The sequence below is a fragment of the Acytostelium subglobosum genome (assembly GCF_000787575.1).
Source record: "Acytostelium subglobosum LB1 DNA, scaffold: scaffold23, whole genome shotgun sequence".
NCBI lineage: Eukaryota > Evosea > Eumycetozoa > Acytosteliales > Acytosteliaceae > Acytostelium > Acytostelium subglobosum.
Genome location: NW_012236510.1, coordinates 181,491 through 206,446, shown reverse-complemented (window position 1 = coordinate 206,446; position 24,956 = coordinate 181,491). Strand labels below are relative to the sequence as shown.

At 44.3% G+C, this 24,956-nt stretch overlaps 9 protein-coding genes across 9 annotated transcripts; 6 read left to right on the top strand and 3 right to left on the bottom strand.

Annotated features, from left to right (window-relative positions):
* Positions 1 to 123: 123 nt before the first annotated feature.
* Positions 124 to 2,121, bottom strand: SAMD00019534_096250 (hypothetical protein; the record flags this gene model as incomplete). The annotated part of the gene is made up of 5 exons (XM_012895092.1): positions 124 to 987; positions 1,065 to 1,226; positions 1,289 to 1,649; positions 1,724 to 1,926; positions 1,993 to 2,121. The coding sequence occupies 5 exons, from the start codon at positions 2,119 to 2,121 to the stop codon at positions 124 to 126; spliced, it is 1,719 nt and encodes a 572-aa protein (XP_012750546.1).
* A 1,034-nt stretch (positions 2,122 to 3,155) lies between these two features.
* Positions 3,156 to 7,836, top strand: SAMD00019534_096240 (hypothetical protein; the record flags this gene model as incomplete). Its single annotated transcript, XM_012895091.1, has 3 exons — positions 3,156 to 3,260; positions 3,338 to 7,647; positions 7,821 to 7,836. 3 exons carry the CDS (start codon positions 3,156 to 3,158, stop codon positions 7,834 to 7,836), a joined length of 4,431 nt encoding a protein of 1,476 aa, XP_012750545.1.
* A 1,605-nt stretch (positions 7,837 to 9,441) lies between these two features.
* SAMD00019534_096230 (hypothetical protein) lies at positions 9,442 to 10,962 on the top strand (the record flags this gene model as incomplete). Its single annotated transcript, XM_012895090.1, has 1 exon — positions 9,442 to 10,962. One exon carries the CDS (start codon positions 9,442 to 9,444, stop codon positions 10,960 to 10,962), a length of 1,521 nt encoding a protein of 506 aa, XP_012750544.1.
* A 326-nt stretch (positions 10,963 to 11,288) lies between these two features.
* On the top strand, positions 11,289 to 12,398 carry SAMD00019534_096220 (hypothetical protein; the record flags this gene model as incomplete). The annotated part of the gene is made up of 4 exons (XM_012895089.1): positions 11,289 to 11,650; positions 11,723 to 11,907; positions 11,983 to 12,079; positions 12,206 to 12,398. Coding segments are annotated over 4 exons (837 nt in total), but the record flags the coding sequence as incomplete, so codon positions are not given.
* Positions 12,399 to 13,331: 933 nt separating this feature from the next.
* On the top strand, positions 13,332 to 13,655 carry SAMD00019534_096210 (hypothetical protein; the record flags this gene model as incomplete). The annotated part of the gene is made up of 1 exon (XM_012895088.1): positions 13,332 to 13,655. A coding segment is annotated over one exon (324 nt), but the record flags the coding sequence as incomplete, so codon positions are not given.
* A 123-nt stretch (positions 13,656 to 13,778) lies between these two features.
* SAMD00019534_096200 (hypothetical protein) lies at positions 13,779 to 15,657 on the bottom strand (the record flags this gene model as incomplete). Its single annotated transcript, XM_012895087.1, has 3 exons — positions 13,779 to 15,159; positions 15,241 to 15,357; positions 15,443 to 15,657. 3 exons carry the CDS (start codon positions 15,655 to 15,657, stop codon positions 13,779 to 13,781), a joined length of 1,713 nt encoding a protein of 570 aa, XP_012750541.1.
* Positions 15,658 to 17,210: 1,553 nt separating this feature from the next.
* On the bottom strand, positions 17,211 to 21,176 carry SAMD00019534_096190 (hypothetical protein; the record flags this gene model as incomplete). Its single annotated transcript, XM_012895086.1, has 2 exons — positions 17,211 to 20,553; positions 20,617 to 21,176. 2 exons carry the CDS (start codon positions 21,174 to 21,176, stop codon positions 17,211 to 17,213), a joined length of 3,903 nt encoding a protein of 1,300 aa, XP_012750540.1.
* A 309-nt stretch (positions 21,177 to 21,485) lies between these two features.
* SAMD00019534_096180 (hypothetical protein) lies at positions 21,486 to 22,634 on the top strand (the record flags this gene model as incomplete). Its single annotated transcript, XM_012895085.1, has 3 exons — positions 21,486 to 21,754; positions 21,831 to 22,034; positions 22,100 to 22,634. 3 exons carry the CDS (start codon positions 21,486 to 21,488, stop codon positions 22,632 to 22,634), a joined length of 1,008 nt encoding a protein of 335 aa, XP_012750539.1.
* A 488-nt stretch (positions 22,635 to 23,122) lies between these two features.
* SAMD00019534_096170 (hypothetical protein) lies at positions 23,123 to 24,308 on the top strand (the record flags this gene model as incomplete). The annotated part of the gene is made up of 2 exons (XM_012895084.1): positions 23,123 to 23,280; positions 23,423 to 24,308. 2 exons carry the CDS (start codon positions 23,123 to 23,125, stop codon positions 24,306 to 24,308), a joined length of 1,044 nt encoding a protein of 347 aa, XP_012750538.1.
* Positions 24,309 to 24,956: the final 648 nt, after the last annotated feature.

The window sequence follows — 24,956 nt, the reverse complement described above, 5'->3', positions numbered from 1 at the left end:
GACGAATAAACGAAACAATCAATCAATCAATCATTCATCCGAGTGAGGGAAGAAGATGGCGAGAGTGCCAGGTGCGATGCGAGAGTTTATTGCCAGACACTTGCCAACCAATCAATCAATCAATCAATCAATTTGATCAACAGACGATTGATGTTGTTGTGGCGAGAAGCCTGAGCAGATGGACTTGTGGAAGTTCCAGTTCTTGATCTGACATTCCTTTGAACAATAGAAGACCTGTTGGCATCTTCCACACTTCTTTAGATTGGCTGACTTGAAGCATGTTTGACATCGTTTGTCCATGGCACTGCTTGGCGTCGATCGTCTATTGATCGTCATGCCAGTGGGCTGTTCGGCATGTGCAGATGTATTGGCTGCATTTGTCATATTTACAGAAGAAGGTGAGGAAGAGGAGGACGTTGATGATGAGTTTGGAGATTTAAACAAATTGTATGGTCCAAGTACAAATTCTGGCAGTGTCTGTTGTTGTTGTTGTTGTTGTTGTTGCTGTTGTTGTTGCTGTTGCTGCTTTTGTTTTTTCTGTTGTTTCGGTTGTTGCTGATGCTGTTGATGCTGATGCGAATGTTGATGATGTTGAGCTAGAAGCTCCTCCTCCTCTGAGCTCTTGATGGAGAAGGAGAAGAAGTAGAGTTCGATCATAAGAATGAATGAGTAGCCCAGTGACATGGAGCCAAGTAGTCGCCAATTCTCTGTGCTGTAGTCCAACATGTATTGAATGCCCAGGAAGATGATTCCCATGACCAATTGTCCAAGCGGCCTCTGCAACGACAGTCTATCTTCGGGTCCAGCATCATCATCGATCCTCTCGGCCAACACAATGTTTAGTTTATAAACCAACAGATGTGATAGCAGATGAATAATGTAGTTTGAAGCAAAGTGATATAGCGTCCCTGGAACAAAGTAGTAAACCACCGCTGTTGATATCATCATCGGTATCAATATCTTTAACTTGCCATCGAATACAATGAGCTGATCGAGTGGAGTGATTGAGTGGACGAGTGAGTGAGTGAGTGATCAGTCCAATGTGATTGATTGATTGATCATACCTTAATAATGAATATAACTGTTGGGATGAGCCATTCGATCCTTCTGTCAAAGAAGTAGTCTAATAACCAGACTGGTCCCCAGAACAATCCAAATATCAACGTCATGATGTTCTTCTTTAGTACGCCCATAACTAGATTGAAGATGGTAGAGTATACGGCAGGCTGTTGATTGATTGATTGTGAGTGAGCGAGTGATTGAATGAAGGATGGACGACTATACATACACCTGTCTCTGGCTTCTTTAGAACATAGATGCCCATGAGCATTAGGATTATACTGCCAAAGATGATGATGTTGAGACTGAGGAATCGCCAGATCCAATGTTCGAATCGAATGCCTCGCCATAGGTCAAAGGCAATGATAGCTATCCATATAGTGATGGTAATGGATGAGTTCTTCTTGGAGATGTTGGGCCACAACAAGACAATGCCATAGATCACTATATTGGTGATGGTCGGCAGCACCTTTGTAGGCAATATGAAGTATAATATCAGGTTGGTGATGATGATAAATAAGAAGAATGATAGTTCCGGTGATCGTTTCGTCAGGTATATAAAGTAGAGTGTGAATATCGATGCGAATATCCTATGTTGTGATAATGATGATGATGTTAGTTTGATTGTGATTGATTGATTGATTGAACGATTGACATAACATACCATTCAGTATATATGCCAAGGAAGTAATCTAATATGATTGATATAGCTATGAACGCCAGTGATATGAGCCATTCCATAAGGTTGTACTCGCCCTTTGAGTTGAGTTTCTCGTTAAGTATCAAACCTTCATAACCAAACGAGTCAAAGAATAGTTTAGAGTCTTCATTCGATAGTATTTGATAGGCTTTGTTTATCTCTTGGAACTGATTACACACGCGTGTAAGTATCTCGTCCAATCAATCAATCAACAGCAACAACAACAAACATACCTTATCACCAGCAGATGGGTTCTTATCTGGATGGAACTTGAGTGCCATTGTTCGGTAGGCTTGTTTAATCTCCTGCTGGTTATCCGTCTTCTCAATGCCCAATATCTCGTAGGGCGATGGCAGCTCCATTGTTTAATGTCTTGCCTCGATGTACTATGACTCTGTACTTCTATCTATCTCTATCTCTATCTTTGATTTATTGTTATAATAATATTATTTGTTGATTGATTGATTGATGATGAAGTGAACGAGAGTTAGAGATCGGATGAATGAAAGATGTTAATTAAGTGAGTGTCCGAGTTTGGTGTGCGTGTGTGACGTACCTTTGACAAGGTTTGGTTTCTGCCCGTTTTGGGGTGAACCATTGCGCGACCTTTGTTGCGAGATTCATTCGGTGTTTGATCCAATCAAATCAAAACACATAAATAGTAATGATTATCATTCAGGTTGATCATCAATCACCAAACAAGTAAACTTTTAAATTCATAGTTTAGGAAGTAAGTAAGTGAACAAACAAGTTTAGGTTATATTCGAACTTCAAACTATAATCATTGTGTCGTTGACACAGTGAGGCAAACATTGATGATGACTTAGCACAACTCGTGTTGTGACGTTTGGATACTTTTTTGCATCCTGACGAAAAAGATGACGTCTCAACTAGTGCTCATTCATTGAAATTATGTAACATTACTTACACAGATATATAATACAATGGAGCCTCAACAAGATAGTGGTACATTAACCTTGTTAATACCTCAATTGATCAATCAAGCACAGGTTGCCACATGTAAGTAGCCTAGTATCCAATAATAACTCAAACATACTCAATCACTAACTCACTCAATGAATAAATGAATGAATGAATAGCATCTGCTGAGATATTGGCTTGGTTCAATAATGGAGGCGCAACAACAACAATACAATCACGTGGCATCAATGTAATGCTTGAACAATTGAAGAGGATTGCATGTGTCAACTCTGATCTTTCACAGAGACTGTTAAAGTGTAAAAGTGTGGAGGATGTAACAAAGTCATCACTTGATTGTTATCTATTCAGTCGTATAGATACTACACCAAATATGATAAAAATAAGACAGATCTTATTGTTTCTAAACTCATTGGTTAGATGTCGTCGTGATCGTGATCCAAACTTCCTCATCAACATGTCCAAATTGGTTGCGCCATATCTCCTTGTGTCTGATGCAGTCAACAAGCAATCAATCGATATTACATGTGACTTCATCACAAACATCCTCGACTACCTTGTCGTAAGTGATCGATGATTCATGGACCACCCACTGGAATGATCCCAGCCTAACCCCACCCCCACACCCCAACTCCCCAGCTTCACAGACTCAAGGATCTCGAGAACGAGCCACTACCATTGCGAACGATGGATGGTGAGGTGGTGGAGCGTGTGATTGACAATGTTTACGTGGTAGACCATCTTGTGTACAGACATCCTTACGACTTTCAAAATGGAGAACTATGGATCACTGGTTCAAGATTGATCTACATGCCTTATGAACTTGCCAGTGATCGTAATGGTGGAAAATGTCTTCAGATACATTTGCGACTGGTGTCCGAATGGGAGGAGGAGTCATCCAAGGAGAGCCAGAGCCAGAAGCGCATCATATACTTTGTACAATTTAAGAACAGTCGTAGGCTACACTTTGGATTCCCACTCTACACTCCTGGCCCCGTGCTCCAATCATTCAAAGATGCGATGGACTACACCGCCACACACACACCAGTGTTCCATCGTTACAACTTTGACTACATATATCCAATCACAAAGGCCAAACTACTTTCATCGTCTGGATCTGGGTCTGGACCAATATCTGGGCCAGGATCAGGTCCTGGAACCAAGCTCAACTCAATCATATTCCAACTTGGACCAAAGCCAGAGGGTCAAACGACTGACACTGGCACAGACACAGGATCACAGTACTTGGACCCTCAAGCATCCATTCAATCATCTTCGTCTGCTTGGAGACTGATCAATCCGATAATCACAGGTTTGTCGAGTGGCAGCGACGTGGCCATCGTGACTGGCGATCATATAAAGTCAGTGCCATTCATTCAATCAATGATACGCATAATGATCGAGCCAGAGACACGTACTATCAAGGGATTCCTCGACTTACTGCGCACCGAATGGCTCAGTCATCATGGCGCAGCATGGACGTGCAGCATGGAGGACTTGTTCCTCCCATTCCTCAACATTATCTGGCAGCTTGCATTGGAGTTCCCCACGGCATTCGAGATCCATGAGTATCATCTATTGTTGGTGATGGACTACTTTGGCGCACTACAGCCTGATGCGCTGACCCATGACATGCTGGTCAAGGCATGTCCCAAATTCAACCTGTATCGCTCGGCCCCACATCCTGAGCCACTGCAGCCAAGCGGCCACTACTCGACTTCAAAGTGGTCGACGCGCCTCAACAGATATGATCAAAGATCACTCACTAGCACCAAGCCAGACCAACCCAGACTGGACCTGGTCGACGAGTCAATATACTTCCTGTCGCCAACCGTGGTGTGCTTCCACAACTTGGTCAATGTATCATTGCGCGAGAACTATCTTAAGACTGTGCCGCTGGCTCTGGCCAACCTCAAACAGCTTCAATCACTCAGCCTTCAGAAGAACCAGATCAATGGATTGTCAGACAACTCGGTACACTACTTCCCCGCATCCCTGACCTTCCTCGATCTGTCTTACAACAACCTCACACACATACCCTGCGCAGCATTGTCCAATCACCTGTCCATGCTCAAATCACTGGACGTGGCGTACAACTCTTCACTGTTCTCATTAGTGATTGAGGCGCCGCAGGTAGTTGCTGGCCCTGAAGGGATGAATCATGGCACAATGTTCCCCAAGCTTGAACAGCTCACAATCACAAAATGCACGAACCTTGAGAAGCTGGTCATCCAGTGTCCACTGCCCTCACTCAAAGTCTTGTACGCCAGCGAGGTGAGCATGAACAAGATGACATCGATAGTGCTTCCCCATCTGCCCCTGCTGTCCAAGCTCGACATCTCCAACAATCGCTTGGAGACCCTGCCATTCGACTTGGCGCAGTTCCCGCAGCTCAAAGAGTTGTTCATGTCGGACAACTGTCTGAGCGAGCTCCCGTCCACCATCGGCCTGCTACCCGAGCTCACTCGTCTGAACATCCGTCGTAACAAAATAAGTGTGCTGCCGATAATCATGTCGCGACTTGACAATCTGATCGCACTGGAGCTGGACTACAATCCCATCACAACACCACCACGTGAGATTGTGCACCAAGGTGCGCGCGCCACAGTGGAGTACTTGCGCGACTTGGTCAAGGGCAATGAGCGACTGTACAAGATGAAGCTGCTGGTCGTGGGCCAAGAGAACGTAGGCAAGACAACTCTACTCAAGGTGCTGCGCAATAAGAAGGCGGCCAAAGAGATATCGTCGCAGATGAACGTTTCGACCGATGGCATAACAGTGGATCAGTGGCGATTGAACAAGTCCATGAACATCAAGGAGAAGATGTTGTCCATGGTCAAGACATCGGCATCAAAGGGGGATGGCGCGGGCAACGATGACGCTCCACCAGAGGCGATCACGCTCACCACACTGGACTTTGCCGGGCAGGAGATCTACTACTCCACTCATCAGTTCTTCCTGTCGGAGCGATCAATCTATCTCTTGCTCTGGGATGCCAGCAAGCCGGCGGAGGAATCACGCGTCGATTTTTGGCTGCAATCGATCAGGACTCACGCGCCTAAGTCGCCCGTGGTCATTGTCGGCACGCACTTGGACAGCCTCAGCGAGTCAAAGGCAAAGGCGATCAAACAGCAAATGGAGACCAAGTACATATCGACGTCGAGCAAGTGCAGTGTCAAGGCTGTTGCGTTGGTGAGCTGCCGCAGTGGCAAGGGTGTCGGCTCGCTAAGCAGCTTCATCGAGGAGCTGGCCATGGCCCAACCAACGATGGGCGAGCAGTTCCCAACCACCTACCTCAAGCTCGAGAAGCTGTTGCTAGAGGAGCGAAGTAAGCGTGCCATCCCGACCATGCCCTGGAGCGAGGTGGTCCGTTTGGGCACACTGGCATGCATTGCCGACAGCAAGGAACTGGATCGTGCCGTGTCGTTCTTGCATCTGATGGGTGCTATCGTGCACTTTCCCAAAGAGAACATACTCAAGGACATGCTGATCTTGGACCCGCAATGGATAACCAATCTACTGGCCACGATCGTGACGTCCAAGTGCTCGTTTGCCAACAATGGTATCATCCAGCACAAAGATCTCGCGCACATTTGGAAGCCTCCGACCTACCCAAGCGAGCTCCATCCACATCTGCTCAAGCTACTCGAGCGCTTTGACGTGGCCTTCAACATGTTGGGCACGGATGCCAAATCCGACAAAGCACAGAGTCTCATCCCCGCAATGCTGCCACGCGACTGCCCACAGGACATCAAGACATCATTAATCAGACAGTTGCCCACACAGTATGGACGCATCTATCAGATGGACTTTATCCCATCAGGACTGTTCTCGCGATTGATGGTCAGAATGTTGTACATTACTCAAGCACAGCCCAAGCTTTACTGGCGCGATGGCATCATTGTGAGCAAAGACGATCATTACGTTCAACTCGAGTTGGACCATGCACAGAGGTCGATCAGGTTCACGGTCAGAGGTATAGCAGTTGGCGCCATTGCTGACATTATACGCGTCATGATCGAGACCATTCAATCACTGCTCGAGCATGCTTTCAAAGGCGCATTGGTCAAGGTCATCATCCCTTGCACCCATTGTCTACAGGATGGCAACGTATCCAAGTCCTTCCACTTTGGTCTGGACGAATGTGAGCGTGCCATGCTTGATGGACGCACGACAATGGTCTGCGGTCACTCCAACACAAAGGTGCGTACAGACCAGTTGGTGCCAGACCTCTCCATGTCACAGACTCCCAGCACACAGATATCAAAACAAGACGTCGAGGCAATCATAGCGCAAGGAGTGATTATAGGCGAGGGCGCCACGGCCAAGGTATACCGTGGACAGTATCGAGGAGAGACTGTAGCTTGCAAGGTACTCAACACTGTTGTGGACGAAGAGGAGGTCAGTCATGAAGACCTCTCCAAGACCTTTGGCGAGTTCCGAAGAGAATGCTGGCTGATGAGTGCGATCGATCATCCAAACATTGTCCGCATGCATGGACTCTGCGTGGAGCCATTGAGTATCATGACAGAGTATCTTACCGATGGCGACCTTCACAAGTACTTGGCCAAGCAACGCGGCCAGGCCAAGGAAGCGCGTATCGACTGGTCGCTCTGTCTATCGCTGGCACTTGACATTGCGCGTGGAATGGAGCACCTTCACAGCCTCAAGCCACCCGTTGTACATCGCGACTTAAAAACGCCCAACGTATTATTGTCTCGCGATCAAACACCTGGACGACCGCAGCTTGTGGCCAAGGTATCAGACTTTGGACTCTCTGGTGCACAATACTCAATCGCCAAGAAGGTCGTGACCAACCCGATATGGCTGGCGCCCGAGGTGATCAAGGGCGGCGAGTCGACGCTCGCCAACGACGTCTATGCATTTGGCGTGATACTCTGGGAGTTGTTCACGTGTGGCGAATTCTTTGGTGATCAAGGTGCATTCATGTATGTCATTGAGGACAAGGTGATCGCTGGAGAGCGTCCAAACATACCCATCGACTGTCATCCATCCTATCGTTCTCTAATCGAATCATGTTGGCACAATGATCCAGCAAGTCGACCAACCTTTGTACAAATAGTTCACTCACTTTTATCAATAATCAATCAATAAAGTTAAGTCGATTCCTTGATTGATTGATCAAAAACCTATTATATTTGTTGGGCTTAGTCCCTAGACTCCATGTTCAGTGTGTATAACGATCTGAAATTGTTTGATCAAAGATTGGGTGAGTATATATCTTGATCATATATCTTGATTAATCAGTCGATAATCCAAACCTTTTCAAACTCAAATGTACATGTTCCACTGAATGTGGCCACATAGGTACGAACACCTCTGTCTTTATACCTTTCAGTAAGTTCGGATGACAAATTATACATTCTTTTCAGGGCCTTAATCATGATAAATTCATATTAAGTTAGTTAAATAATTATGAATAATTCCTATACCATAATAATATATATTAACTTACTCTCTTATTTATAATTATTAAAATAAATATTGGTGTAACTGCAAATGATAAAAGTATTAAAATTAGAGGTCCACCAATATCCGAGCCAAGTTTAAATAATACAATTATACCAGCAATGCCAAGTAATAATATTATAAGATATAATGACATTAGAATTTTTTTGAGTTTGTTTGGGTATTGCTCATTGAATAAATCAACAATAGTATTATATTCATTTCTTGATAAATAATGATTCAACTCCTCTTCATCATAAAATGCTATGAACTTTCTAAACAACAAACCTTCTGATAAAGTTGTACACGTCCTTGTCCTCTTCAACATTGTTATTTGTCTCCTAATTATCTATTTATCTATCTGTTTATACATTGAATAGTAATAACTTGTGTGTAAAGTCTGTTCATCAATTTTGATGATCATTCAATCAATAGAGTAGTGAATGTATGGATGACATTACATTATATCCAAACTAACATAACCTGGTTGTTGATGACCCTTGTTATGTCCTAACAATGGTGTGTTGCTAGTTGCCATCTGTTCCTGGTATTCCAGATCTTGTGGTTGTTGGCCTCTGGGTTGATCATGTGCATGAATATAGATCTATATGATTGTTTGATTGAATGATTGGATGTTTGATAAAAGTTAGTAACATTAACAATATAGATCAAAGATGATTACACTACCCTTAGTACACTGTAGTTATATCTTCTCTTCTTGACCAACTCAAATTGCAATCCTATTGCTCTATACTTCTCAGTGTACTCATCACACTTGTTCAACATCCTCTTAACAGCCTATGAAGTAAGTGTGTATGAATATAAGCATGATTGGGTTGATTGATTGATTGAATGAATTCGAATAGACACATGTAACATACTTTATGATCAATTACAAGTATGATTGCTGTAATGATTAGCACTATTGTAATCTCGACACCTAGTACAATGAATCCAATATCAGAGTGAATAACTCTGAATAGGTATGTAGTTGCAACAATACAAGCAATAACGAATATCAACTCTAATATTACTATGCTTATCATTAACTTGTGATTGGGCCATAACTTATTGTATTCATCCACCATTGAAATGAATTCATCTCTTGACATATACTGTCTAATCTCATCAATTCCCGACCAAGCTTGTTCGAATGTCGCGCGCCATCATGTATCTTGGGAGGTGGCATCCATTCCCCAACCGCTGAGAACAACATCATTCTGAACAATGCCACCTTCGTAGGAGGAAAAGGAGGAGTGTCGGTGGTCTGTCCCATGCAGGTCACCAGTACACTCAGGTTCAGAGGAGCACTGAACGTGAGCAATCTAATTATTGATGCCACGAGTGATATCTACATCTTTGGAAACCAGTCATCAGTCCTGCTCGGCTTGAACCGAACAACCTTCAACAACCTGTTTGTCAATGGTGTCTCACGAGTATCAATAACATCAAAGACAGCACTCGTCCTCAATAAGCTGGTGGCCGTATCTCAGTCCAAGACAACGTTGAATCTAGTACAATCCTGGTCCAACATTACCGTCACATCCGTCAGCAGCAAGGGAATGCTGAGCATCACTGGCGGTCAATTCAGACCGATAACCTCAAACATTACAAACCTGTACCTCTCTGGTAATGGTGCTTATTGTAATATATACTTGCAGGATTCGATTGTAGACGAGATTGCTTGCCTTAATACACCGAAATCATGCGATATTCATATCATGGGCAAGGTGTTGCTTCGTGGACAGATCTACAACGAGAACATCTTGGCTCAGGTTATGCTGGACTCGTCCGCCTCCCAGCTCATCATAGATAGTGCACAAATTATTTCCAACGTCACTGTGACCGCCGGCTCACTCTCGGCACCAAGCTCCATGTTTGACATGGTCTATGCATTTGGAGGTGTCTTCTCGGGCAACAACAACAATATCAAATATATGTTGATCCAGGATGGCGGTGTCGTGAATGATACCTACTCATTGTTTGATAACGTTGATATCAATGGTGGCCAACTCATATCGTACAACACTACATTCAACAAGAATGGTGTGTTCCATCCAACTTCCCAAACGACCGTACTCGGAAGTGTGATACACACGAATGGATTCATTAAGTTTGATAGCATGGTCACCGACTCGATCAACAGCCTGATTGTCAAGAGCAACTACACGACATACTCGGCGGCCACACTCATCTACACTGACGCACTCGAAGCCAATGGAATGGCACCATTCCGAGTCGATGGCCCCGTGACATTCCTCAACTCAATACTGATTGTCAAGTTCCAGTCGACCAGTCCAGTGTACAAGGACCCATTCAATCTCATCTCGATTGGCGGTCAAATCACCTACCAACCATCGAGCGCCCAGGTGACATGGAACCAAGACACCACCAACATTGACAAGTACACAGTGAGTCGCACAAACAATCAGATCGTATTGACCTTCGATCACACATGCACCAAGTATCTCAATTGCTATGGACATGGAATGTGTGTGTATGGTATCTGTCAATGTGAAGACTATTATCAGTCGGCCGCCAACTGTTCAGTGATGGGATGCCTCAAGAACTGCAGCAATGTTGGACTTTGTATCACTCCTGGAACACAAATATGTCAATGTCCCAATGGATATGTTGGAGCCTACAACATCATGTCCAACATTCAACACAGAGTTAATATGTACACAAGCCAATGGATGTACTTGGACTGGAAACCAATGTCAATACGGTGGAGGTCCAACAACACCGAGGCCATCATCATCCCACTCAATCATCCGATCCCAAAATGCTCGTAATCATCACATCATCATTGTTTTGATCATTACCATCACACTGGCAATAATGATTTAAATCATTTTTTATTAAATTTTGAAGTTCAATAGCAATAAGGATTGATCCCGACAATACATATCTCAATGATCATCGCCATCTCATTGGAAATAATGTCAAAGATAATAATAATTGATGACCGATCAATAAAAGAAAATATCTTGGGATGGCCCCCTTAATGAAAATTCAAACGAAAGCTCGCATGTTCTCAATGCAGACCTCCATCTTTATCTCAATTCACATTTGAATGAATTACTTATAACAACGTACAACTTATAACTTATAAATAAATATGATATCATCATATAGAATAAGATTGATTGTGTCGTTATTGACATTATTATGTTTATTTATAACATTGTCAACAAGTACAACAATCAATCTCAATCATAAACATAAACCTACACATAAACCAACAGTTACACCAACAGTCACACCTACACCAACAGTTACACCTACACCAACAACAGGAATATCACTAGACATTCATTTACAACTTGATAATGATACCTATGAGTTGGTAATAGCATACAACAATGAGATACATCAACTTGCGCCAAGTGATCAAATCAACCTAGGCAAGACATCACTTCCACACATCACTCTCTATCTTACAGAGTTCAATCAATCATTCATATCTGATATCCAAAAAGAGTAAGTAGTAGTCAGTCACATATGATTGATTGATGTGAGTGAGTGAGTGGCTGACTAACTCTACTTGTAAAGAGTTCAAAGTATTCTTGGTAGTCTATCAGTGAAGGCATTGAGTTGTCATATTAACTGTAGTGAAGTGGTCGTTAGTGGACAGTATGGAATGTGGAACATTGAGATCACTGAATGTCTTCAATACATGTCAGACCTAATAGTAAACACAACTTACAAGTATATAATCCCTAATCAACCAATACCAGGTATGTATCAACATCACACCAATCAATCAATCATAAGACATTGACCATTCGCTAACCATTGTCCTGTCTGTCTAGAATGGGTATATGAACTACCAGAGCCATTGCGATCAGAGAAGATAGCGATGATAAAGACTTATGGTTCACCAAACGTGTTCTCTCAGTTCCAGCCACAGTATGTATGATTGGATGATGTTAACACGAACCTGTCATCATCGGATCAAAGATGTCATTGTCATTGTCGCTGGCTGTTGTTATCAACAACACATACTCACACTCACTCACTCATTCAAACTCAAAGTATCACATTGGCATGGGACGAAGTAGACAATTTGAACAAGACATTTGAGGCGATGAACATCCAGCCGACAGAGTTCATCTCACCCAGCTTGGGAATTGGTAGCGTTGGAGACTATGGCACTGTGTTGAACAATGAATATGGACTGTTCAGTTTCCAACAACCACAACAACAGACAACAACAACACAATCTGAATGATGAAGATGTCTACTGTCTGACTTGCAATGATGACATTGCTACTACAACAACTACTACTACCAACCAACCATTACCACCCACTTCTGAGAAGTAGACTCCAATATTGATGATGTACATAACAGCCAATCGAATGAATATACAGTCACCTCATCGCGTCAACATCGAAAGATATGACCCATTAAATATCATCCATTCAAACTGGAACTCGCCTGCCAACAACCATCCATTGGCGTGGTTGAACATGGTTGGATCGATCGCTTGGGTGGGTTGGACCGACCGACCACACCACAGACGAACCACTCACTGACAACACACGACCACATGACCACACACTCACGACTTACTAGTCGGTCGGCTATTGTCGCTCAGCAACGATCATTGTTCAATATTGACTCTTGGATAGATGGATGGACGAACAGGCTCCATCCATGGTCGCTGACTGGCTGTCTGGCTGGACGGAACTAAAGACACAGCGCTGACTCACATTTAATATTGTGTCTCTTTAGCCTATTCACCTATTCTTATTACAGACCCCCAGTCAATGGTCAGGTATGACGAAGTCGTGCTGGACTGGTCCTGTCTGTCTCCGGTACAACAATAATGTAGAGGGAGCAGCAGGATGTAGGGGAGTGAGTGAGGGAGACGAACAACCAATTGGAGCAAGTTAAGAGGAGTAGTAGTAGATAGAGATAGAGTATAGAGGTAGAGAGACAGGTTGACACCACTACACTACACGTGCCCCATTAACCAAACTATCTAGTTGTAGCAATCAATGGATAATCGAGTACTTCACCTGGTCCTTGTCGTACTAGTCTACAGCATATTATTGATCGGATGGCAGCCTTCACATGTACAAGCAGGATATGTAAGTTAGAGACAAATCTCAGACTCATATGTAACATACTAATATTGATTGATTGATTGATTTAGGATAAGTTCATAGCCACGCGAACAGGAGGATTGAATGGAGAATACAAGAGCTTGGAGATTGATTTGTCGACAGGCTACTTCTTTAACCAGGTCAATCAAAGGGGTCGGATGACTCCAGATGACTTGAAGATCCTTGTGGATATAATTTCATCTGATCAATTCAAATTGTTGGACCCAAAGTATATCACACCTGGATCATCATCACTTGCATATAGATATACATTCTCTGCCTACGACAAATATGGAACAACCCTAGACCTAAAGTCCAAATATCCACCATTCCTAGACAGCTTAATTAGTATATTCGAGAGATATAATTCATAAATTAAATATTAATTAAATTATTGATTAATTGATTGATTGAGTGATCATTTTGGAAATAATTTAATTACTTAATTGATTGATTGTATGGGATTATTTATTCACACACAGTTGGACAAACTACTCTTAGTTAGAGGTGTCCACGGAGGTGTCCAATGGGATGTTCTTGGGGATCTGCTCGGAAGGGGTTTGGTTGGCCTCTTTCTCGGGCTTGGTGTAGTTCTCGGACATCTCGTTGGCCTCCTTCTCAGACTCATCCTCCTCATGGTCGTAGATGGATGGGTCGACTGGCTTGTATCTGTAGGCGATGACCATGAAGACAACGGTGAAGACGGCCATGATGGAGGCAAAGACAAGGTACTCCTTCCATTGTGGGGTGATCTTGATTGATTCGACGACGACGATAACAATGACGTTACCAATCGATACGGTGAGCAACCAGGCTGACATGATCATGGACTTCATTGAGCGTGGGGCTTGGGAGTAGGCAAACTCGAGACCGGTGATGGAGATGAGGATCTCGGCACAGGTGAGCAGGAAGTATTGGGGCAGCTGCAGGAAGATGCTGACGGTTCCCTCGGGCTGGTCGTCGATCTTCATCTCGATGATGGCGGCAAGGACAAAGGTAGCAATGGCCAACCACATTCCAAGACTCATTCTCTTGAGTGGCGAGAAGTTGATGTTGGCTCTCTTCAATGGACGGTAGATACCATACTCAAACACTGGGACAAGGATCATGACGAGGAGTGGGTTGACGGCCTGGATCTGGTCTGGCTCGATGGTCCAGCCTCCAACTGTTCGGTCCATCTTCTCGGCGGTCTGGGTCCATCTTGATGAGGTCTGATCGTACAGAGCCCAGAAGAATGGCATTGGGACGAACACAACGATAACCTTGAGGGCAGCCTTGACAGAGTCGACCATTCTGGAGTCGTGGGACACCTTCGCACGGTCCAACCAGCTGTTTGTGTAGTAACGGTCATCATATCCGGAACGCTTGGATCTGAACATCTCACGGATTCCGCAGCCAATGATCTTGACAGAGTCGAGCAACACACTTCCGGTAGTTGGACGACGGACATATGACTTGCGACCAAGGACGTAGATGATGGTGGAGATAATGAGCAAGATGGCGGGGATACCAAAGGCGAGCCAGTATCCAACGTACTTTCTCAGGAGTGGGGTCAGGATGGTGGAACAGAATGATCCGAGGTTGATACACCAGTAAAAGATCTGGAAGACCTTTTGGAGGAGGGACTTTTGATCGTTACCCAACTGGTCACCACAGAAGGCGGACACCACTGGCTTGATACCTCCGGTACCAACGGCAATCAGACCGAGACCCAAGATGATGCCCCATGGAGAGTGATGGCCTGGCTCAGAACCAGTGACACCTGGGATGGCACTGACCGAGAGGAACACACCACCAACACAGTAGATCAAACTGAAGTACAAGATGGTTCTGAACTTTCCAAGACGAGCATCGGCGAGGTAGGCTCCAAGAAGTGGGCTAAATAATATTATTTTGAATTAATAAATGTTAGTATATATTTTTGGAGTTTGATTGAATGAGTTTGAATAAAATTCTTACAAAGCATAGGCAAGGAAGTTGAATGAATGGATAATTGTTGTAGCAGTATCATCACTGTAACCCATAAACAGTGTGAAGTATAGTGACAGGATAGACTTTAGTCCATAAAATGAGAATCTATTTTAATTAATTGAGTTAGTGAAAGAAATAATTTAACTAATTTGATTGAATTAATATTATAATATTAATGGGATAAACATACCTTTCACAAATCTCATTGCCCATAATATATTTGAGGGAGGCTGGCAACTTTCTATTTTCAATCTTGACATCGCTGGTTGGGACTTGGTCGTCGGGGACCTGGTCAAGCTCCTTCTCATACTCCATTGATGAGAAAGTCTCCTTCTCCATGGGGAGTTCAGGGTTATGATCGGCATTTGCAGCGGCATGGTGTTGTTGTTCTTTATCAATAGCCATTGTTATTGATTATATATAGATACAAATATTTTATAATGATGATGATGGAAATATTATAATTACAAGTATGATTACAAGATTGAACAGTTGGACAGTGATATGTATAATATTATATACTATGTATCCAGGGTTGGGGTAGTTGGATGGTAGGTGGTGGGGTGAATTACAATGTCAATGATGGGCAAGTTGATGACTTGGTTATTATATAGTAATAGTTGATTGATTATCACTAACACACACTCTTTGGTATAAACACACAATTGTAAAGTTGGAGGTATTATTGAGATCTGAGTGGGATGGAATGGATGGTTGGTGTTGGTTATGTGTATATGTTTGAATATCTTGTATAACTATGAATGAAATGAAAATGATGAGTGGATACGGACTTTTAAACCACATCCATGCGGAGACCGATGAACGGGACAACTTCATTGGCCGTAACACACACTTTCACCACCCACTCCATAATCTGATACATTGACCCTCCCATGCCATGCCATTCATTCTCTCTATTCATTTAATAATATATATTATACCGGCTTACCCCCCTTTCGTCAATGACAACCTGGCCGTCCGTCTATATTAGTACATGAATCACATCTGAGTGTGAGTTTGTGTGGGTGTCGCGAGAGTTCTGGAAATTGAATTGCAACCCACTTGTGGGGGTGGCTATCATTTGACCAATGAACCTGTGTGTAACATATCAAGATGGCTGGAACACATCTGAGTGTGTTGGTGTGTGGGTGATCGTCTAGACTTCGAACCCCCACATTCTCATCCCTCCTCTCTTCATCCATCGACTTAATAACACCACACACTCACACTAACACACACTAACTTCAAGACAGATTATTGAAATAATCGGGGGGGAAAATAACGACCCACACTTATCCGTCGGGACCTCGAGTCCAAAGCCTCCAATTATTTGGATATATTAGGAAAGTGTGTCGGGGCTTATAAAAAAAAAATAGAAGGAGAACACATTAATATTATTTTTTTGGGGGGCCCTGTTCTTCATCTAGATCTGTGACCAAGCCTAATGGGGAGACACACAGGGCCTCTATGAATAGATGCAAGCTTTGCAGCATTTCACAACAATGGTCTACAATTGCAATGCGCCATCCATTGCTATGGAGCCATCTTCAAGAATGCTGCAAAGACCTTGTGGACCGACCAAAGACACAAACTACAAACTCCTTCCTTACCCGAAGGGCGATGGACTCAAGCCATCTCCTGGGTTTAGTGGTGGGTCCACACATCCTCCCAGTCCGCAGCCCGACTACTTCCATATTCAGATAACAATAGATAGGTGAGGATAGGCTGGGATGGTATTTCTGGCGCGTCCAAGTTAAGTTCAACGAACTCTTTGTCAGTTTGTGAACACACTCCATTGTTCAATGTATCCCGCTGGCGACCAGGAGACACACATAGGCAGTTCATTCAGTTAAGCCATTAGCTCGAGAAGAGGTACTAGACGGGTCGGTATCCAAGAAGTCTTGGTTGGCGCGCACCAAACATATGCTGCCGCTATTGCTGCCGCCACGGCTGCTGCTTTATACATAGAACTCGGATAGATAGGGCGAGCCAACTAGCTCGATAACTTGACCAAGTCGTTGATAGAGATACAGGAGTAGGTTGGGGAGTCGGTCTTCAAAGTATTGGTAGGCAGCTTGTTCAGTGTCAAAGTAATGTAGTCGCTTGATCTTGTCCACAAAGATGTCCTGATGATGATGTATAGCATTGCGAATGCATCGAATCAAGTCCTTGGTCATGTCAAACTTGTACGCCACTGCCACGCCCTGCGTCAACTCCTTGAGCAGCTGTGCATCGATTGCGCTGTCCCACGTGTCGCCAGGGTATGGCGCGGTAATGCCCACCAGTGGTGTAGTGGCGTAGTTATAGTTGAGGTACTTCAATGGATACTTCTTGACCGCTTGGTTGACGCGGTCGATGAACTTGAGCCGATGATCGACCGTCCAGAAGAGCGGATGCTTCTGCACCTGCGTGATGGTGGGGCGCTGGTCCGCATCCTTCCTAATCATCGTGGTGATCAAGTCCACCGCCATGTTGTTGTCGTGTATCTGGCTCGTGAGCTGGATGTGCTGGTGCATGAGGATGTTGGTGACGCGGAATAGCTTGTCTCCAAATGGATGTCCACCGCCACTCAATATATAGTGTATCAGACAACCCAGTGAGAAGATGTCCACGGCACTAGTCTTGCGCTGTTGTAGCAGTACTTCGGCGGGATGGTAGCCGCCTTGACCTGAGGGCGAGTGCGTAAAGGTGAATGACGAGTCGATCAACATCTTGCTGAGGCCCATGTCCGAGATGAGGAGATGGCCGTCCTTGAAGAGGATGTTGCGCGGGTTCAAGTCGTTGTGAACAATGTTGTGCGAGTGTAGGAAGCGCACGCCCTCCACAATGTCGCTGATCATCTGCTCCTGCCTCAGACTGGCCAGGAGATGGTGGTGGCGGCTGTCCTCGACCAGCTCCTGCAGCGACAGATCGCAGAGCGTGATGCCGAGGTAGACAAACATGTCGTCCTCCTCCTGGTCGATGTAGCGCACGATGTTTGGACAGTTCGAGTCGGTCAGCTGTATCAGCACCTGTATCTCCTTGGAGATAAGGCTGTTGAATGCCTTTTGCATCTGCTTGACGGCCACTGGTATCCGCTCGTTCCAAATGCCCCGGAATACCAGCGTGCCATTGCTGCCTCTGCCAATGATATGTGACTCCTTCCTGCTGAATCTAAACTTGCCAACCTTGCACTCCAACTCTTCAATGTTGACCGTCTGTCTTGTCATCGATTGTAGTTGTGTTGGTGATACGATCTTTGGTGGTCCACCTGGTGATGGTAGGGTATCGCCATTATGTGTTGTCGCTTGTGTGTGTTGTTTGTGTGGAGTTAATGGTTGTTGTTGTTGTCGGTTGGTTGGTATCGATGGCCATTGAGTCTGAATAGTCAGTGGTGGATGATGTTGGGTTGTTGATGGTGTAGTCGTAGTCGTGGTCGTGGTTGTGGATGTTGGTGATTGAGATAATAAGTTCTGTTTGGAGTTCTGTCTCTTTGTTGGTGGTGGAGGCCGCTTGGTTGGCGTATCCTTTGATCCCCCACCATTACTCAGACTACCATTGCTATTCTGTCTTGTTGGTACCTGTCTTGGTTTGCTCTGTGTCGTGGCTGTTGTTGTTGAAGTAGTAGTAGCAGGAGTAGTCACTCTATTCGTATTGAGTGTCAACACAAAGTCATCATCATCTTTCTCTTCATCCTCGCCATCATCATGATTGACTTCTTGTTGTTGTTGTTGTACTTGGGGATACTGTTTCATTGGTGACTTGGTTGGTGTGCCAACTGTTGCAGCAGAGGTAGGCTGCTTCTTTTTCTTCTTGTTGGACTTTGCTCGACGTTTGGACTTCTCATTCTCCTCCTCCTTGATAAGGTCCTCCATCATGTGAATGATATCTTGATCAATCTCCTCTCCCTTGTACTCTAGTGACTTTGGTCTGTACTTGGCATTGTTGAACGCCTCCTTGTACTTGTCCTGGCGCTCAGCACTCAGATGATGAATGCATTGGCCAAACTTGCCCATGTCCACCTTCTTGCTGTGCGATCCGATCATGTACATGGCCAGCTCCTCCTGGTCCAGCACGAGGAACAGCTCAAGCAGGCTGTATCTATCTGCGTGGAACAAAGGATGCGTGGCACTCAAATGCTGGATGTGGAATGGGTCGCCAAAGCCAGAGCCAGGGCCAAGATACGTGTTGTACACTGCCAGCCATGTCTTCATATCGACATGCACATTGACATGTGTGTTGTTATTGATCGATAGCAGGAAGCCAAGATTGAGTGTGGATCGCGCAAAGAATGAATAGGGTAGTCCTTTCTCAAACGTGTCGATCGTGTGGCCCATCGTGTGCAGCTGGAGCAGCACTTGGTAGGCTGATGGCTGCGAGGAGTTGACGAGACGCAGCAGAATCCCAGGGCAGATATGCTGCCATTGCGCTTGCTTGATGTCGAGGTGACGATAAATGAATGTGATCGACTTGATGTTGTGTTGGGCGACTAGGATGCCCAGCGTCGAGCAGTCGCTCTTGTCGGGCTGAGTATGTGGCGCGCGATCTTGACTGACCTGCTCGACAATCAACTTGCTATTGATGTTGGGGCAATGGCTAAACAATGCTTCGAGGAACTCGGTGTGGCCTAGCAGCAGACAGCACTCCAACACGTTGGGTTGGTGCGGATGATCCTTGCAATTCATTAGTTCGGTGTGATGATTCAGCAGGCTGAGGACCTCCAGGTTGCCGCTGTGTGCAGCCGACCACAACGGCATCGCACTTGGGTTCATCGCAAGATACTTGGGTTGAGTGGCGAGGATGTGACCGACCATGGCGGACGAACCTCGCATGCAGGTGATGTCCAACAGTGTTGGGAATGAAGCGTCGTGCTCCTCGCGATGAAACAGTATCTTGAACAACTTGGCATTGTCAAAGAGTGCGGCGTATGCCGCCAGGGGCATGTGTGTCGATGTATGATAGCGCGATGTGAAAAGGTCCAATGCGGTGGGCGGCCGGGCGAGGAAGAAGGGCTCCTGTCGCGTCAGTAGCTGCTTCCTGGCGTGTGAAGATAGTGTACATTCGTTCAAGATGAACTCCACGAGCTCATAACGCTCGCTCTCGCTGAGGAACAGAGGATAGCACAGCCATTTGATCAGGAGGAAGTTCAAGTCGGGCGAGAACAGGCGATAAGTCCTGAACCAAGCCTTGAATATGTCAGTCTGGCTGCTCAAGCCCGAGCCCGAGAAGCTCTTTGTCAAGTGATCCGTCAACAAACAGAACAACACGCCAGTTGGCAAGCGTAACAAACATTGGCTGATGTTGAGCGTGGACTTCTCCGAGCTGGCGATTGAATGATTGAGTCAGCGAGTGATTGATCAAGTCTTGGCGAGTGGACCGACTTACATTTGATCAGAGTAGATAAGGGAGGGCGGTGGATTGTTGAGACTGTTGAAAAAGACGATCTCAACCTCGAGTAGATATAGTAGGTTGCTGAGACTCTTTGATTGATTGAGTAGAGGTTGGATGGGTCGACTGTGGAATGGTTCCTTGTTTGTGGTGGGTACGCCGAATCCATGTGCATCCAACTTGAATCCAAACATGTCAATCTCATCCTTGTCAATGCATACTGGTGGTCTTGTCGACCACTGTTCATCCACTTCTCTAATCAACAATTCAATGGCATCGTTCGTATCCATGTCTCCACAATCACCATTATCATCATCATGGTGTTGATGACCTTCACGATCACCATCACCATCTTCATTTGGTTGTCTATGTCTTTGTCGTTGTCTATCCATTTCAATTAAAGTCTTTAGATCATATTCGTTGTCATCATCATCATCATCATCGTCATATTGTTCATCATTATCTGTATCATTGTCGTCGTCAACAACGTTACTTGTTGTAGTTGTAGTAACTTCATGATGCTGATCACCATCCTGCATCACATTATTCTTTAACATTCTCAATAAATATATATCTATATACACATATATACAATAATTATAACTATATATATCTTATCTCTACAACTACACTTTACTCAATCTTGAGATTGAATGAAGCTTGGAGTGTGATTCAATCAATCACCCACAACCCCATCATCCAAACAAGGTGTGTAACGTTGTTGCTTCAATTTGAAGAAGTTCATTCAATACTCAAATTCAAATCGGGTTCATTTCCCGCTTTTTTCATTACTTATTTCATTCATCTTTGTAATAATAACTTGTACAGATAATATATATATATATATATAATATAATAAGATGATGATGTCAAGTAATATTGAGAATAAACAACAAAGAGTAAAGTCAGTTGTAGATGATGAGGATAAGACATTCTATGAGATACTTGGTGTTTCACCAACTGCATCAGACTCTGAGATCAAACGTGCATATTATAAACTAGCCAAAGAGGTACATCCCGATAAGAATTCATCGGAGGAAGCTAAAGAGCAATTCCAAAAGCTTGGTAGAATATATAATACATTAAAGGATCCAAAGTCAAGACAATTCTATGATGAGCATGGTGATGTAGATTCGTAAGTTTCAACTCAAATATCATTCATTCAATCAATCAATCATTTCATCGACTAACTAATCAAACATATAATGTAGTACAAGTTTGGAAGGATTCTCTGGAAAGGACTTGTATGAAGCATGGCTGAAACAATATGATATTGTAAGGTTGACTGAGGATAGGATCAATGACTTCTTCAAAGATATAGAAAAGGAGAAGAAGATGAGTGGATCATTGGTATCGAGCATAGAAGAGAAAGAACTATTGGGATTCTATCACAAGAAGAAAGGTGATATGAAGTTGTATGTATCTGTCTCATCTCATTCATTCAATCATGCACTCACTCATCATTCATATTCGACTCTAGGTTGAAGGAATTCGTATTCAATTGTGATAGTAGGAAGGATATTATAAGAATGTGCGATCATCTGGCCAATCTGATAGCCAACAACAAGTTGGAGTCATATCCAATGTTTGCCAAGACTGCTACATTGTCGCCAAAGTCTGCTGTTGCTGCTACATCAACTTCAAATGCAAAGACATCAAGTAGAAAAGCAGCGGCCAAACAAAAAGTGGTGGAGGAAGAGGAAGAGGATGAGGACCAAGGCGAGGAGTTAATGGATGAAGATGAAGATGAAGATGAGGAGGAACTTGAGTCCGAAGATGATGAGGTGGAGGAGGAGGAGGAGGAGGAGGAGGAAGTACATCACAACAAAAGAAAACAGGCCAACAACAAGAGAGGAGGTAGAGGTGGAGGAGCAGTCAATCAGAAAAAGGTTGGAAGGAATGTTGTACCGCCCAAGAGATCCAATCAAACACCAACTAACAACAACAACTCAACAGTAGCTGCAAAGAAACGAATGCAAAGCCCAGGCAAGGGCAGCAGAGGTGGAAGATCATAACAACTGATGACGAATGAACCAGAGTTGTTTGTTTAGACAACCTCACACCAACAACAACAATCCAATTCGATTCAATTCAAAGTCACATGGATATTTGAAAATGTTCATCATAAACAAAGTTATCGAGGCCCGGGTCAATCTGGCACATACTTTTGTGGGCTGTGAGAGACGATCAGAGACACAAATGATCCACTCGTTACATGCACCCATGCCCACACACTCATACATCACCTTAATCCTGCATCTCGTCAAGATTCTTCATCTTATTTTTATTAAATTTAATTAAATTTTGGGCTCCACACACCCTTTTGCAAGCAAGCAACCAAACAAACTTAGCAAAGGGATTGAGTGAGTCTCTTGGTCTTCACAACACCGCGCCGCCGAACCAAACATAATACCGACATTTAGCCGTGATACACACACACATATACACACACTCTCTTTCTCACACTTATACATTACATCATAAAGAGAACAATACTTTACAAATGGAACAAGGACCAGCAATTATTGACATTGGAAGATTTTTGGAGAATCCCGAGTCGGCCGAAGCCATCCAAGATTGCAAGGATCTGGTAAAGACCCTTCAAGAGACCAGCTGTCTGGTAATCAAGAGTCCAAGAGTCAACGATGAAGAGAACAGCAGGTATGTTCATTCATATTACATGCATGCCCCATCAATCACCATGCTGCAAATACCGATCAATCAAACAATCAATCAATGATCATCTTATATCTTGATCGATCGATCACTCACTGACGTCATTTCTCACACACTCATTTTAAAGATTCCTCGATATGATGGAGCAGTATTATGAGCAGCCAACAGAGATGTTGATGAAGGACGTGCATCCAGAGTGGAGCTACCAGTTGGGCGCCACACCAGAGTTCACAGAGCACCCAAGAGATCATGCCGATGTCATCAAGAGTCTGAAGCCCCAGTACGCCGCACACGCACCACGTGGCGCCGACCCCAAGTGGCGATTCTTCTGGAGGATCGGTGACAGACCCGAACAGACCGCCTACCCCGAGCTCAACTGCCCACCAGTCATCCCCGAGAAGTTCCCTCACTGGCAGGGAGTGATGGACAAGTGGGGCTCGCTGATGCTGTCCTCCATCGAGACAGTGTCCGAGATGATCGCCGTCGGCTACGGTCTGCCGCGCAACACCATCACCGAGCTGATGAAGAACGGCCCACATCTGCTGGCGCCAACCGGCTCGGACCTGAAGCGCTTTGGCGAGCTGGACCAGATCTTTGCCGGCTTCCACTACGACTTCAACCTGCTCACCATCCACGGTCGCAGCCGCTTCCCAGGCCTGTACATCTGGCTGCGAGACGGCACTCGTGTGCTGGTGCGCGTGCCACCTGGATGTCTGTTGCTGCAGGCAGGCAAGCAGCTCGAGTGGATCACAGGAGGCGACATTCATGCCGGCTTCCACGAGGTTGTCGTCACCAAGGAGACTATCGCCGCCGTCCAGAAGGCTAAGGATGAGGGTCGCTCACTGTGGCGTATCTCGTCCACTCTATTCGGACACGTTGCCTCTGACAAGATGCTGAGCGTGTTGCCACCATTCCAAAACGATCAGACCACTACCAAATATCCAACCATCCTAGCTGGCAAACAATCAGAGGAGGAGCTACAGATGATCAATCTTCAACAAAAGTCAAACTAATATATTTATTATAAATGCATAATTATTACTTTTCGATACTGTTATTGGTAGGGTACATCAATAATTAATTTATTAGAGATGAAGTATTAAGTTGAGGGTTTATCCATTTCAAAAGGGAAGATATTTTGGAACTGATCCAATCAATAAAGGGGATACATAAGTAGGAGTCTGAAGGGTAGAATTACTTGAGACAATGGGTAATCTTCTGTACCCTTGCTCCAATATGAACGGTATCATTTACTTTTTTATAATCTTTGTAAAATTAACTTTGGTGTTCAAAAAAACAGGTGACAGGATCGGTTACAACTCGGAGTTGAGTATCAAGGCAATCTGAATAATCAAAGATTTGAATAATTACTCATCGATTCATTTATAGATTGATCAATCAAACTACAAATTGTTAGTTTTCGTGAGACACACTATCAGTTATTTCGAGATGTGGGTGGAGATGGTAAATTAACACAAGGTCATATCTCTCACCAACAACATTATTCATTTCAATACATCACTCTTCAACAAGATCCATAAAGGTATCACAATATAGTTTAATATTTCTCGCCAACTTTTATATCTTAAGAAACTTGGAAACACTCAGTCCAATGGACAACCATTCATTGGAACAACACACATAGTCCAGAAACTTGACAA